Source organism: Epinephelus moara, chromosome 11 (assembly GCF_006386435.1).
Source record: "Epinephelus moara isolate mb chromosome 11, YSFRI_EMoa_1.0, whole genome shotgun sequence".
Classification (NCBI taxonomy): domain Eukaryota; kingdom Metazoa; phylum Chordata; class Actinopteri; order Perciformes; family Serranidae; genus Epinephelus; species Epinephelus moara.
Window position 1 is genome coordinate 30,292,754 of NC_065516.1, and position 14,013 is coordinate 30,306,766.

The window sequence follows — 14,013 nt, forward strand, 5'->3', positions numbered from 1 at the left end:
GATGTGCATGTACTGTACAGGGGCCGGCTTTTGGGGAGGTTTTCCAGTCATGGTACACAGCAATTAGCCCTGTGCTGAATTAAGGTTTTGTTTCATGAGAATAAAATAATCATCATGTTGGTAAGATGAAAAAAAATCTAATTACAAAGAGAGTTATTATCTTAGTGATACTATTAAATGAATCAACTCCAACACTGCATTTGAAGCCTTTAGTATGAAACATATATTCACATGAGGTATAATAAATCTCTTTTATCACATGCCACTGATAAGACTCCTGACATGTATGAATAATAACTGAGCATATTACACTATTTCTGCTTGATTTTCTGTTTGTAGTTTGACTTCAGTGGGTGGGCGGGGTGTCTCAGCCCACCTTGGTTCCTCCCCTGCGCAGCTGTTTTGTTTTCTATCTCTGTTTTTCTTATAATCCTTGGTCTCTGCAACTAACTAAACTGTACTACACACCTCACTGCCGCGTTGATTGGTGCTCAGATTTACTTCCACAATATGCATTTATCATTCGCGGGGCCCCAGTGAAATTAAATGCTTCTCAGATTCATGTTGGGATCCTGCCAGGGTAAATATTGTTGTCTGCTGTTAGTGATTACACACAATTGTTCCTAAGCTATTAAATTTGCAAAACGGCTCTCCGATAATGGAAACAAAAGCAAAAGCCACAGGAAGTCCAACATTTCTCTAAACCTACGTCTAATAGCAAGCAGGTGTGTGGTTAAAGTTTAATCTCGCCACTTGTCCTGACTTTCTTTCATGTGTCCATAATAAGTCATGCGCTGATCAAATTTGCAGAGTGAGTCCTCCACCTCTGTATTGTAATGCCACTTCTCATGCTGCTGAACAACCCTTCTTCTGCCCTTGGTGCTGAGTGCTAGCCACGACAGCACATTCCCCATTGACTTTGACTCCAGAGGAGCAGCAAAGGAGCGATTCAAAGAAGTCCTCAGCGGGAGGGTCAGGCAGGACAGAATACAGATCAGGGGAGCTCTTCTTCTGCTCATATTTGTCCTTGGAGAAGCGTGAAAGAGAATGGATAAAACTAGTTGGGTCTACAACTTTTGTCTGCGACATTAAGAGACTGGATTCTGGAGGACAGACATTAAATCAGTCATTTGTGTCTGTGCTGTCCATTTTTGTGTATTTTCATGAGTCTTATGACCCTGCAACCATTTAGCAGGTACTGTCTTGTTATACAGCATCTGTGTCTGCGTTCAGCATTGCAAAGTTGTATAGAAACGTTAATGTCCTTCAGGCATGTCCTGATATGAAAATTCCATAGTACACTTATCTCGGCTAAAGTTATCTGTGTATACAGCATTATCTTGGTAATTACTAAAGTAAGACAAAATGATTGTGCTTACACAAACATGGCTGTGGAGGAGTGGAGTGTGTGCGAACTTTGTTCCAGCATGTTCATATATTTTCTCAGTCTGATTATCTATCTGTTATCAGACCACCACTAATTAAAGAAAACCTTGAGAAGTGATGCTACGTTGTGTTGTAAAACCTCTTCTCCTCTCTCTTCTTCAGGTAACTACCAGCTCTCTCCGACTGTGAACATGCCACAGGACGACATAGTGATGATCGAAGACGATAGGCCGCCCCTGCTTCCTGCACACCTCTCCGACCAATCGTCCTCCAGTTCCCACGATGACATGGGCTTTGTGGGAGAGAACCCAGTGCCCTGGATTCACGACCTGCCCGGTCAGAATGAATGGTGAGCAGGGAGTTGAGTTGATTGAATTATTTATAGCTTGATGGACTTCAGACAGGTCCTGTGTGGAAGAAGGCTGGATGTTTTCTGTATTTGCAGTTTCAGTATGCAGGAGGTTAGGTTAGTGTAGGTTTGTAGGCGAGGGTACTTGTGGGTCATTGCATTTCTGGACTGCGGCAGCAGCGTGGTTGGGAGCAGTGTTTCCCAGACTGATCCAGGAAACCAAAAAATCATGTCTCTTGATCACAAGAATATATGAAAGCATTTTCAGTTATTGCAAGTAATTGACCTCCATCTCTTCCAGGCGTAAGCATTCAGTCTTGTGTGTGGTTGTGTGCATGTTTGTATCTGTCTGTCAGCTAATCTCTCAAACTACTGGACCAATCAGCCTAATATTTTTTGTATGCATTCTCAAGGACTTCTCGTCATTGACTGTTTACATCTCACTCCTTAACCAGCCACTAGGGTCCTCAAATTGTCAACAGAATCACATAGTGAAAGGCATTTCCGGCAGTCAGTGAAGACTAAAACACAAGCCTTGCCAGGTCTGCTACAGGCCACATTTTTGCTTTTTTTGTTGCTCAAAAACTGATATCCACAGAAAAGTTCGGTTTCATTTTGAACTGGAGCATCTGCAGATGAATTTCATACCTGATATGTAATGATCCACTAAAGCTAGGCACCACTAGAGACGAATAAATCCCTGTTTTTTGTAATCTTCATCACATCTTGACTGTGTGGGAGCCCAGAGGGACAATTGAGTGAGATTCAACTCTTCTATATTTAGGAGTGGAGAGGAACATTGTATTTGAGGTTGTCTACTCTGGTTACACCTTGATAGTTTAACCTGCACATTATCTTCCCCTCAACCCCCTACTGTCAAGCATACACCCTGGACACACAGCCTGCCCTGCACTTCCTGTTCCCCTCCCAAATGCCCCCAGACACACCTCGCGAAAACCTGCACTCTACTGAGTGAACTTTCCTTGTTACATAGTGTGATAACTTTCCTCAGTAGCACTATCTGCCTTAACAAACCAGGAAATTACATTTTCATATCATATCCTAAAAAGTTGTTACAGGAAAGTAATGGAATTTTGCATCAGGGCTACAGTCAGACTCCCAAGATGTTGGTAACTTTCAGGGAAGTAGTAGTTTAGTAAGGTGTGAGTGTATGTGAGCTGTACATGGAAAAGCACATGTGTGGCTCTGTTTGTGTGTTAAATAATGGATGACCCAGCAGCAGTCAGACTGTGAGTTAGAAACTCAGAGGGTCTCACACAGTACCTCCACCTCTCTAACCCCAACCTCCCTTGGGATTTCAGCGCCACACTCTACAGACTGCAGCACCCTCATGACACAATATGAAGCTCATCTGGGCTCATCAACCTTTGTCAGAGAACTAAATCTCTTTAGGGACACAACCAGATATGTAGAGATACCTTTATAGACCAAGAAAAAAAGAATAAGACTTCAGCACTACAGCACTGCTCTGTGCTTGTCTTTCCCTTTTATTGTTGTCACTTAATGGCTGCCTTTTAGCACAGGAAGTTATAGCTGTTCATCCTTAAAGGTATAATCACTCACTCTACAATTACTCATTCCTGTATGGTTGCAGTGTACGGGCACAGGAAGTGCAAAGACAAGACATCCAATCATGTCCTCATTCTCGTCTGAATGATAAAGTCAGGAACTGCTTTTTCACTTAACGTAGGTTGTGATTAACTCGTACTTTTTTGCTATTTATAGTGAGTCATTTTTATCTTATAACGATTGTTATTCTGTCTTATGATTGGCTGGATGTAACACGCTGCAACAGAACCACAGACTAGATTTTTTCCCCATCTTTTCAAGGTGAAATGCTGGCTGCCACGAATAGAGATGCTCAGTTTATTTATTTATTTATTTAGTATTTTTATTTCTTCTTCCCTGGAGACTCTCCACTCTCTCCTCCTCTCCCTCTCTCATTTATTATGAATGAGTAGATTTGCTCAGCATGCCTGTTGTTCATGTGATGTCAGAGGTTTGTCATAGTGGATTAGGTCCACAGCATATGGCTGAACTGCACTCAAACTTCCTCGCACACCATTTCTACACACTCTGCGCTTACAAACACTTAAACACATGCACGTGCAGGACGCGTGCACACCAGGCAGAAGTGTGCTATATACCACTGCCTTGGGTTATTGTGAATAATTCATGTCCTCAAAGACACACACACACACACACACCTTCACATTTTCTATTTCACTCAAATGCTAACAGCTGCTTAAACGCACCAAGTATGTATCCTCTTTCTGACTGACTTTTACTGTTTCTCATTTTCCTTTTCAAGTGCCCCCAACATCCTTCTACACACACACACACACACACGCAGCGTTAACAGGCACACTGAGCCAGCAGGGGATGTGGGTCAGCCAGACTCCAATGTATTGGAACTGTTACTTTTTAATTAAGCTCTTGCAACAGTGCAGCCAGGGCCCGGTACGTATTGAATATGTATTGTGCAGAGCCGTGAAAGTCTCACCTCTGGCCTCCAGTATTATGCAGCCTCCCTTCCTCATGGGAGGCGCCTTGCCAAGGCCACAGCTATACACCTACAGTGCATACACAAAGCACAAAAGTAGCTGGTTGGCTTGTAAAATCATTGTAATTCAGGTGCTTTCTCTTCTTGTCCTTTTTTCACCCAGTAGAATTGAACAAACTAAGATTCTCTCTCTCCCGACTCTTTTTATTTCCCCTACAATAATTTATTTCTTCAGTGCCAGCGCTGTATGTGACTTTGTTCACACACAGAATAACAAGGCCAGTTGGCTTGTGAAGTTAATTTATTACCTTACTCTGTTAATGTAGGGTAATCAGAAGGTAATTTCAGCATCTGTTGGTGGTTATTAGAAGGTAAATAACAGCTAATGCAAACAAAAATCAATTAAAGACCACTTTCTTTGAGAAAATACTCACTTTTCTTTTTTATAAATATACATTCATATCTCACCCTCTGTGATATTTTCCCTCAGTTTCAATCCTCTCCTCAGCAGGTTGCTAGTGAATGATAGCCCACATGTTGGTGTGCTAACGTGCAGGCCCCCAAGATAAATGGTTGTTTTGGAGGCAGAAATCCCATCTCACACAAGACACATAAATTGACCTACTTTTTTTTTTCTTGACATCCCTAGCCAATATCTAATGGGTGTGTGTTCTATGTATGTGCGCATACCTGGTTCTTGTTAGTGTGAAGACATACGCCTGTTTTGCCTTCTCTTGCAGGTACTCAGAGCCATCCTGTTGCTATGAAGCGTTGCTGTGCTACATCAGCTTTACGGGCCTCAAATGATCATAAAACAGGCTATAAATATTACAGCCCTGTGCTTTTAGATCTCTGTTAAAATGGTAATGTACAAATATCCAAGTTTTATTTGTTGCTGCTGTATTATAGACTGTTTTATTACTATTAATATTAATACTGCTACTCCTTTTTATGAGCTAGGTGGTGGTAGTGTTAAGCTTAGTGAAAGTGGCTTGTGAATAGAAGGCTGCTGGTTCAAATAGACCAGGTGGTACAGTAAAACTTATTTAAATCCGTTATGTTGATATGGCCACTTGTCAACCAGATGTAGAAGACTGTGGTTGCAGTGTGTAAGTCCAGGATGTGTCGGGGGTTAAAGGGTGTGAGTGTGATTCAGGGAGGTAATGGAAAACAGCATGTGTCTTCTGTCAGGTTTCACTGGATAAATAAAGGTTGTAAGTTATTACTTTGCATATCTGCACTAAGTTGATTTGAGCACCAGGTCCTGACCCGTCACATTAATTCCCTTTGCGGTGTCTGCCTCCTCCTTCATTAGTTTAAATCCTAAGCCAAACAGGAAGGAGGACGTCCAAATGATTTACAGTAAAATAGATAACAGCAGAATAATCTGGATAAGCAAGAATAAAGGTTTTTCCTCTCAGGGCTGGAATGTGGAACAGTATCAGAAAGACAATTTAGTGTGTAATCATGGCAGCTCCTAATACAAGCAGATCCGTCTGAGATGCTGAAGGAGTGTTTTAGGTTTCCACCTGGTTCTCATCCCAGAAGTTGATGAAGTGCAGTTGCAGGGTGTAGGCTATCTGTTCCCTCTAACTGCTGTCTCAGTCTATATCTTTTCCTTTTTGCATAGTTAGTGAACAAAAAAGAAAGTTGTCTTTTTGTAATCAGTTAAAAATTACATTATCTATCCATCCATCCAAGGAGCAGCAGCTCCAAGCAAAGCACCCCAGATGTCCCTCTCCCCAGCAAAGCTTTCCAGCTCCTCCTGGGGGACCCCAAGGTGTTCCCAGGCTAGATGAGATATGTAATCCCTTCAGTGTTTTCTGGGCCCAGGAGGATCCTGATCAGATGCCTGAACCACCTCAACTGACTCCTTTGGACACGAAGGAGCAGCGGCTCTACTCTGAGCTCCTTCCAGATGTCCAAGCTCCTCACCCTATCTCTAAAGCCTCTTTCACACAGAGCGCGATTTTCACAGCGCCCACCGCAGGGTAGGGTGCAGAGCAAGTGGAGAGCAAGGCGCGCAAGACAGGATTTGGGGGAGTACAGGCTCGTTCAGGAGCTACAGCTCCATGGTGACTGCTTCCGGGTCTACTTCAGGCTCTTCTCTGCTATTGGACAAGCCGGGGAGTTGTCACAGCATGTTGCGGTGAAATTAAAAAAATTTCAATTCAAGCGCAGGCTGGCGGCGTGCAGTCACCGTGGCATGCGCCCCTCTCGCGCGCTGCTCAGCTCGGCGGCAGAGCGGTGCACTCTTGCGCCGCGGTAGCACATACACAATGAATGGGTTTGTCGGCAGAGGTCTGCGCTTTGCACGCTCTGTGTGAAAAGGGCTTAAGTCTGAGCCCAGCTACCCCACGGTGGAAACTCATTTAGGCCGCTTGTATCCGCAACCTCATTCTTTCAGTCACTACCCAGAGCTCATGACCATAGGTGAGGGTTGGGACATAGATGGACCATTAAATTGAAAGCTTCGCCTTCTGGCTCAGCTCCCTCTTTACCATCACTACCGAAGCCGCACCAAACCGCTGATCCATCTCACGCTCCATTCTACCCTCGTTCGGGAACAAGACCCGGAGATACTTCAACTCCCTCACTTGAGGCAGTAACTCTCTCCCAACTCAGATTTGGAGGTGCTGACTCTCATCCCGACCGCTTCACACTCGGCTGCAAACTGCCCCAGTGCACGCTGGAGGTCATGGTGTGATGAAGCCAACAGGACTACATCATCTGCGAAAAGAAGAGATGTGATTCTGAAGTCCCCAAACCGGACCCCTTCCTCCCCCTGGCTGCGCCTGGAGATCTTGTCCATGAATATCACAAACAGGATCGGTGATAAGGGACAACCCTGGTGGAGAATTACATTAAGGTCTCATTTAAAGATGATCAATGATAAGGAGATACTCAAATCAGCTTTACCATGAGCTGCATCAAGCCTACATTGTCAAGCACCTATAGACTTCACTTCACTTCACTTCACTTCACTTCACTGGCACCCACACTTGGATGGGTATTTTCCTTTCATCACACTGCCCTCGGTAGTTTATCTAATCCTCAGCGAGGTGCCATCAACTTTGTCCTTCAGGAGCAAAAGAGGCTTTTAAAAGTCTTTGCAAGGTTTCCCTGTGCTGTTACATCTGAACAAAACAAAACACAAAGTCCCTTCTCAGGAGAAGTTTGCAAAAGCACCACAAGGAGTGTAAACCCCTTACCTATAAAGTACTGAAGCAAAGCAACTTGACTTTGAAGATGAGGCTCTTTGAAAGACTGATATGTCTCCTCCCGACAACAGAACCTGCTTCCTCATGCTATTTTATTCTGTGAAGCCACGGTGTGTTGTTTTTCTCTTCATTTAGCTCCTTGTAGATCCACAACATGTCTAACTGTACTAGTGAAGAAAAACATAACAAACCGACCATTTTTGTGGCCTTGTGATAAAAAAATCCAATACTTGGTCCATTAAAATGCAACATTAGGCCACATTAGTACCTTTTTATGGCACTTTATTAACCCTGCTTCCTGTAATTACAACTTACTATAACTTAATACAAGGGCGCTAAGCTCATGTAATTACACAGTACAGTGTGAACAGAAGTTTACAGTTTTCCCACATAATTACTGTACAGTGCAGAAGGCTTCAGCTGTGGGTTTGTAAATGTTATTATAGCACGATTAGTAAGAATTAAAATAATGTGAGAGCTTCATTGTTCTGAGAATGTGAATGGAGCTGGTGTGTGTGCGGGAACATATTTTCAACAGGGGGGCTGCAACAGCAGGATAAACTGTATGATCCTTATAGTTGAGGATATTTAAACCTTCAAGTCGGTTAAAACTGAGAAGCAAAAAAACACTTACAACTCAACATGCTGACTGAATACAACTTATGTTTTCTTACCATGTTATTAATGATGCACCGAGTTTCAGAGAGATGTCTGACCTGTCTGTCTCATCTGTCAGTTTTCATCATCACCTGTATTTCTCTGCACAGTTTGTTTTTATCTTCCTCCCTCTACAAGGACACAGACACTCTGTTTAAGAGAAAATAAGAAAACACTGGACAAAAGGCTGTTGATGTTGTTTTCTGTATACCAATCATTTGCTGTAGCCAGTTATGTTGAGTAGCTTCTCCGGTCAAAGCAAGCAGTCATGTCATGATAGGTAGAAAACCATCCACCATATATATATATATATATATATGTTTATCCTTGAAATGTACATATTTTTATAAATGCATACACAAACACTCGATAAAAAACTGTAACAATTATTTTCTCTGAATAATTCAGACAGGTAAAATGATATTTCCACTTTCTAACTCCAGCGAGGGGAGGAGGTGAGAGTGCAGAGCGCTCTGAGTTGGCACTGCAGTGCACAAAAAAGCCGGGGGTGTCCGCAGCATGCTCATCCCTCTGAAGTTTAGGAAGCGTTACGCAACATCACTGTGAGCCAGGAACTAACTACTAGCAGCTAGCCTGTGGCGCACAGGCTGCTATTACCATACCAACCACTGTTATCATTGCTGCCCTGCACACCCGCTGAATTAAGTTCCACCACCTGCAGGAGGAGAGGATGCATGTTCAGTTAACATCAGATAAAGGCCACTTGTGATATGAGTAATACGGTGCAGTTACTTCAATTAAATGTTGTTTGTATGATTGATTTAATTGTATGACTGAAGCCCTTAGGTTTCATTCTGCAGGTTTTAGGTTCACAAATGATTAAATTAAGGGATTAACACTGAATACTAATCATCCAACAAGACAAATCATCATAAAATAACCTTGCAAGGATGCAAAATGTTCCAAACTTATCACACTCCTTCCTCAGTTTCAACATATACACTAAAATATTGAAACTTTTTCCTCCCCTAGTAAGTCAAATGTAAGAAATAGTCCCTATGCGCTGTTCAGAATGTCGTTCCGGCCTCTGTAAGCGGACGACAGAGGACAACAGCTGAGCTTGTAGAAGAGCAGTAACCTCCCTGGAAAAGAAAGCCCACTCCCTCACTTGAACCACTAGGGGCACTGCCACAACCTTGATAACTAGAGTACCGCCGTCCCCATGGCTTGGACCTCATCTGGATGTACTGTAGCTGACAGAGTGGAGGATAGGTGTCAATTCTCATTAAGGTGAGAGGGAAGGGAAATGGACAGCGGGAGAGACGGCGACAAAGAAAGAGAGAGAACTCGACTGTGTCACAGGTGGAAACATCATTTCCCAGGCAGCTCTGACACAGTCTGTCAACCAGCAGAGATGGAAAAGGACTCCAGACAAACATACACACTCACTGACACACACACACACACACATACACACTGCAGCACAGACGCCCTCAGTCTCACGAGTGTTTAGATACACATTGGCTGGTAAACAATTTCACAAATTAACATATAAAGTGGAAAAGGTCCGCACAGACACGAACAAACAAACTTCCAAACTAACATTGCAGGCAGACTGCCTACTTCAGTTGACTCTCTAATAGTCTCTATCATCAGTAATGTAACTAAGAATCACAAGTGCTCTATTAAGCATGTGTTTCTCCCATCAAGCTATTAGCATAACTACATATAAATGCAAACAGCCCTGTAGTGCGTTCACACACACACACTATTTGACTCATCTCACATGTCCATTTAAGTTGATAGTGACTTTACACCAGGTAGTACACACACACATACACACATAAATTGCAGGCATTGTTTTTCCTTAAATGCTAATAGTCTCCTCTGGCTTTATGAATATTTACCATGTCTCAGTGGTGCACCATTGCTACAAGCGTGTCATACATGCTTTCATTTCTGCGCTCACCTTGGGTGTGTTTATCCAAGGCTTCTTGTGTTGTGTACTATGTGTGTGTGTGCCCTACACTGCCTCGATGTGACAGGGGTGTTGGTGAATCTCAGCATGAGTGGGAGCCAAAGTAACCTGCGCACACACACACACACAAAAATATGTTCTTTGCCTGGTCCTTGTCAGTCGCTTTCCCATTGAGAAGACCGGAGAGGTCAGTGCAGCGAAACTCAATTAAAGCATCCGTACGGCAGGCAGGGAATGAATGAGGAGGTCTGTGCGGGAGTCAGCCGACAGACAAAGAGGTCTTAATTGATCTTGTTCGCTCGCTCTGTCTCTCTCTGCAACTTCATCACAATTAAAAGGAGATTGCAGCAAATCAAAGGTGCAGCTGCTCCTCCGCATGGCACTGATGGAGCCATTTTATTTTACGGTCTTTATGCCCAGGTTCAAGTCAAACGGTTTATAGGTGCAATTAAGTGAAATTAAAGTGGTAATGTGAGACGTACTTTTTACAGTACGTTCATTTTTCAGAAAATTGTACAAAGATGTAAGAGAGGACCTCTGCGTGCACCCTGAAACATATAAATTATTTCAACAATCCAGTGTCTGCTGGTGCATGTGCTGGCAGGACAGACTTCTCATGCAGGGCTGTATGCAATGATTGAAGGCAGCTCCAAGTTCCCTGGCCCAGCTATGCATCCGTGCGGTCAGCTGAATCGGCCTCCTCCAAGCCTCAGAAAGACCATTTCAGAAGCACCTTACCGGGCGTCGCTCCCCACCTCTTGCCCCCTCTCTGAGGCGTTGGAAACTTAATGCACACAGCCCCCCCGCCAGTCGATCACACCGAGCTCCACTTTTCAAAGAACTAGGACACTTTCAGGCTTACCTCTTTGGGGTCCTTTTTAAATGAGGGTAAAAAAGGGTTGAGAGTTGAGAAAAAGAAGTAAAAAAAAAACGACCCTGTAAATTGTGAGCACAGACGGCTTTTAGCACACACCACTTAGCAACAAGGCTGATGTGCAGTTTGACACATTTAACTTCCTGCGAGAGAGACGGAGACAGGAACAAGTTGATGTGAAATGCAAGTTAAAGCTGCGGATTTGCCTGTGAGCAATCCTCAGCGCTAGTTAATTTTAGATGATGGGAGGACTTTGAGCGGGGTGGAAGGCATCTGCTCGGAATAGTGGAAATTGCTTTTAAACACTGCTTAAAGACGAGATGAGGGAATGTATTATCCAAATGGATTGGGCCCACTATTAAAGATAGGCTGGAGGCGTGGACTGGACGGATGGTCTGAGGAAGAAATTGTGCCACTCTAAAGATTATTTAACTTGCCTGGGAGGCGCTCACATGGTCAAGCTATTTCTTATTTCCATCTATCCAATTCGATTTTCATTGAGGATGTGATCAAATTGAGCAATTCAGTGGTCATCCAAGTCCAGTATGGGTCTCTACTTCACAGGCTCAACCAGTTAGGGTCCCTCCGATTGCTTTTCTCTCCACCAGTAGGCCATGCTTGAGCTTAAGAAGCATCTGGATCAGAGCAAAGAGACTTTCAAAGCAGTATCTCATTACAACAAGCATTCCGATGGGAAAATTAATAGCCAGTAGAAAGTGAATACGAGATCTGTAATTGAGTGCTGTATTTCTATTAATGGACTGTAGTAGCTGTGAATCTTTGTGTGTCAGCTTTAAGTAGACCCGAAGATTAAAACTAGCTTTGCCAAGCCTTCAGTGCATTAAGCAGTACACTTATTTCCTGGCATGTATACTGTTGCTTTTAAATTTCACAAAACTGAATAGCATCCAATTCAGTTCAAAGACACATGCAACCTGTGATGAGTGTTAGCAGGTAGGAGCAGCATGGCTATAATAGGACGCAAGTTAAAAAGGGTGCTGCTACTGCCACCTCCAAATAGTTCCTGCCGCAGAGACCTGAGGTGCAAGTTCAGACAGCAGGTGCCTCCGGCGTGAAGGTATGCTAAAAGCAACACAATTGCCTGCTTCTCTTCACCCTGGATCCCCAACCCGGGCATTTAGTCATTGCTCTGCATGATCTAAAATAAAGCAGAGGCAGTGTTAAAATGGGCGCCAGCTTAAACCAACAGATCTGAACTCCTACCAAGTGAATTTGCACCACCGTTAGGCCGTCGCCCTGAACTTCACTCTTACCGCCCGCAGATTTCTCACCACGTTTTTGCCCGGACAAGCCGAGTTGTGATTCCACCCAAACTGCCTGTGTCCGTAATTGCCCTCACAAACGGTCACATGCTCGCCAACTCTCTGTACCTGTGTGACAGGGCTGCGCATGATCGCACCTGCTGGCCTCTCACTTTGTCTACGTTCTACGGGTGTTCAATTGGCCCAAAAAACATGACACTGGCAAGAGTGAACGAAATCTAAATTCAGGCTGAAAATACGTCCTTTCTCTCCTGCACCGTCTCAGTCACGCTCCGACAGATGACATTTGCGGAGACAGAAAAAGAGAGGGCAGGCTGGGTTTTTTTTTTGTGGGCTTGGAATGATGAGAGGAGAATAGCGAGGGATGATGAATAAATGAATAATACATCTGTGCTGTCATTCCTCTCTTCCTGCTCCACCTCCCTCTCTTCCTGTGTCAGATGGAGTCGGTCCTGCGAGGCGGTCTGATCTTAGTTGGGATTGTCAGGTATGGTCGACAGCAAAGTGACACGTTGACGACGGCCCCTCGGTGACACATGAAGCGGCTCTTTTGTTAAATGGGGTTGACAACCCAAATAAGAATTGTTTACATGCAAAACAGTGCCAGCAGGTCTGCAGTCGCTGTTAAGTGATATTGCAAATATTGAAGGGTTCTTGAAGGAGCATGTGTTCCAAGAGGAGACATTGTCAACTAAACATATTCCTCCCTACAACTCCACTTTATAACTTCCAGCTAAGGACAAAAGCTCTCTGTTCTCAATCACAGGAGAGATCAGGCCTTTTGATGAAACGTCTGATGTAAAATGCAGAAGTTTCACTCTCCTAAAGGATCTCTAGAGGTAAAGACATAAACACCTTTTAATGGTTATAATGTTTGATCACAACAGAACAAAGGAAACAGTGTCCTCTCATGCATATACAATTTATTAGACTCCATCACTGCATCTCCTCCCCTCTGTCTCCCGTCAAATGGCAAGATGTTCTCACCTTAATTGTAAATGCACTCTTCTGCATGCAAATACCAGTGTCCCCCTCTCCCAGCCTCCTTTCCGCACTCCCCTCCGATTTTCAATTAAGATCCAGACAGAGATAGAGGATCTTAAAGGGAGCGCACTATGGTGGGCCGGGTTCTGCCTCTGCTCCAGACATATAGGAGGAGGGGGGGTTATTGAGTGGCCATGACCCCAGAGCACCCTCACCTCACTGGGCTATCACACATCTCAACCAGGCCTCTCTTCTACCCAATCGTAGTGCGCCGTGATCCCACCCAGCAGAGGTGGAGGTGTCCTTGATTAGACTAGTCATTGAAATGAAGGATTGAAACTGACTGTGTGCGTGTGTGTGAGTATTGAATGTCGATGGTCATTATCTGATAGTGATGGAGTGTTTCGGGCTGTGGTTTGGGGTTGTATGAATATTAATAGGTGGATTTAATTTCCCAGTCTTACCATAAGGATGGCCCCTAGCAATATAACTGCAGCTTCATGTTTATGATTACAAAATATATCTGTAATTGGATAATCATAGGATTAAAGAAATGGTTTTGGAACGACCCCACGTTTGCAATGTCTCATGGCAACATTATAATACTTCTTTTCTTCCTCATGTACTGCAGCTCGCTGAGTCCAGACGCAGACGCTGATGGTTCGTTCCAGAGGGAGGGCTTCGGGCGCCAGAGCATGTCGGAAAAACGCACCAAACAATATGAAAATGCTGCAGAGTTGGAGATCATCAAGGCGCGCAAGTCCAAGAGCATGGATCTAGGTAAATGCTGTGCCGT

At 43.9% G+C, this 14,013-nt stretch overlaps 1 protein-coding gene across 4 annotated transcripts in view; it reads left to right on the plus strand.

Moving 5' to 3' along the window:
* The window catches only part of pard3aa (par-3 family cell polarity regulator alpha, a), a 415,766-nt gene that overhangs the window by 261,133 nt on the left and 140,620 nt on the right, over positions 1 to 14,013 (plus strand). For all 4 annotated transcript variants that reach the window (XM_050056584.1, XM_050056585.1, XM_050056586.1 and 1 more), the window contains 2 exons: positions 1,549 to 1,735; positions 13,849 to 13,997. In XM_050056584.1, coding sequence (XP_049912541.1) covers positions 1,549 to 1,735; positions 13,849 to 13,997 — 336 coding nt within the window. The remainder of the gene's footprint in view (positions 1 to 1,548; positions 1,736 to 13,848; positions 13,998 to 14,013) is intronic.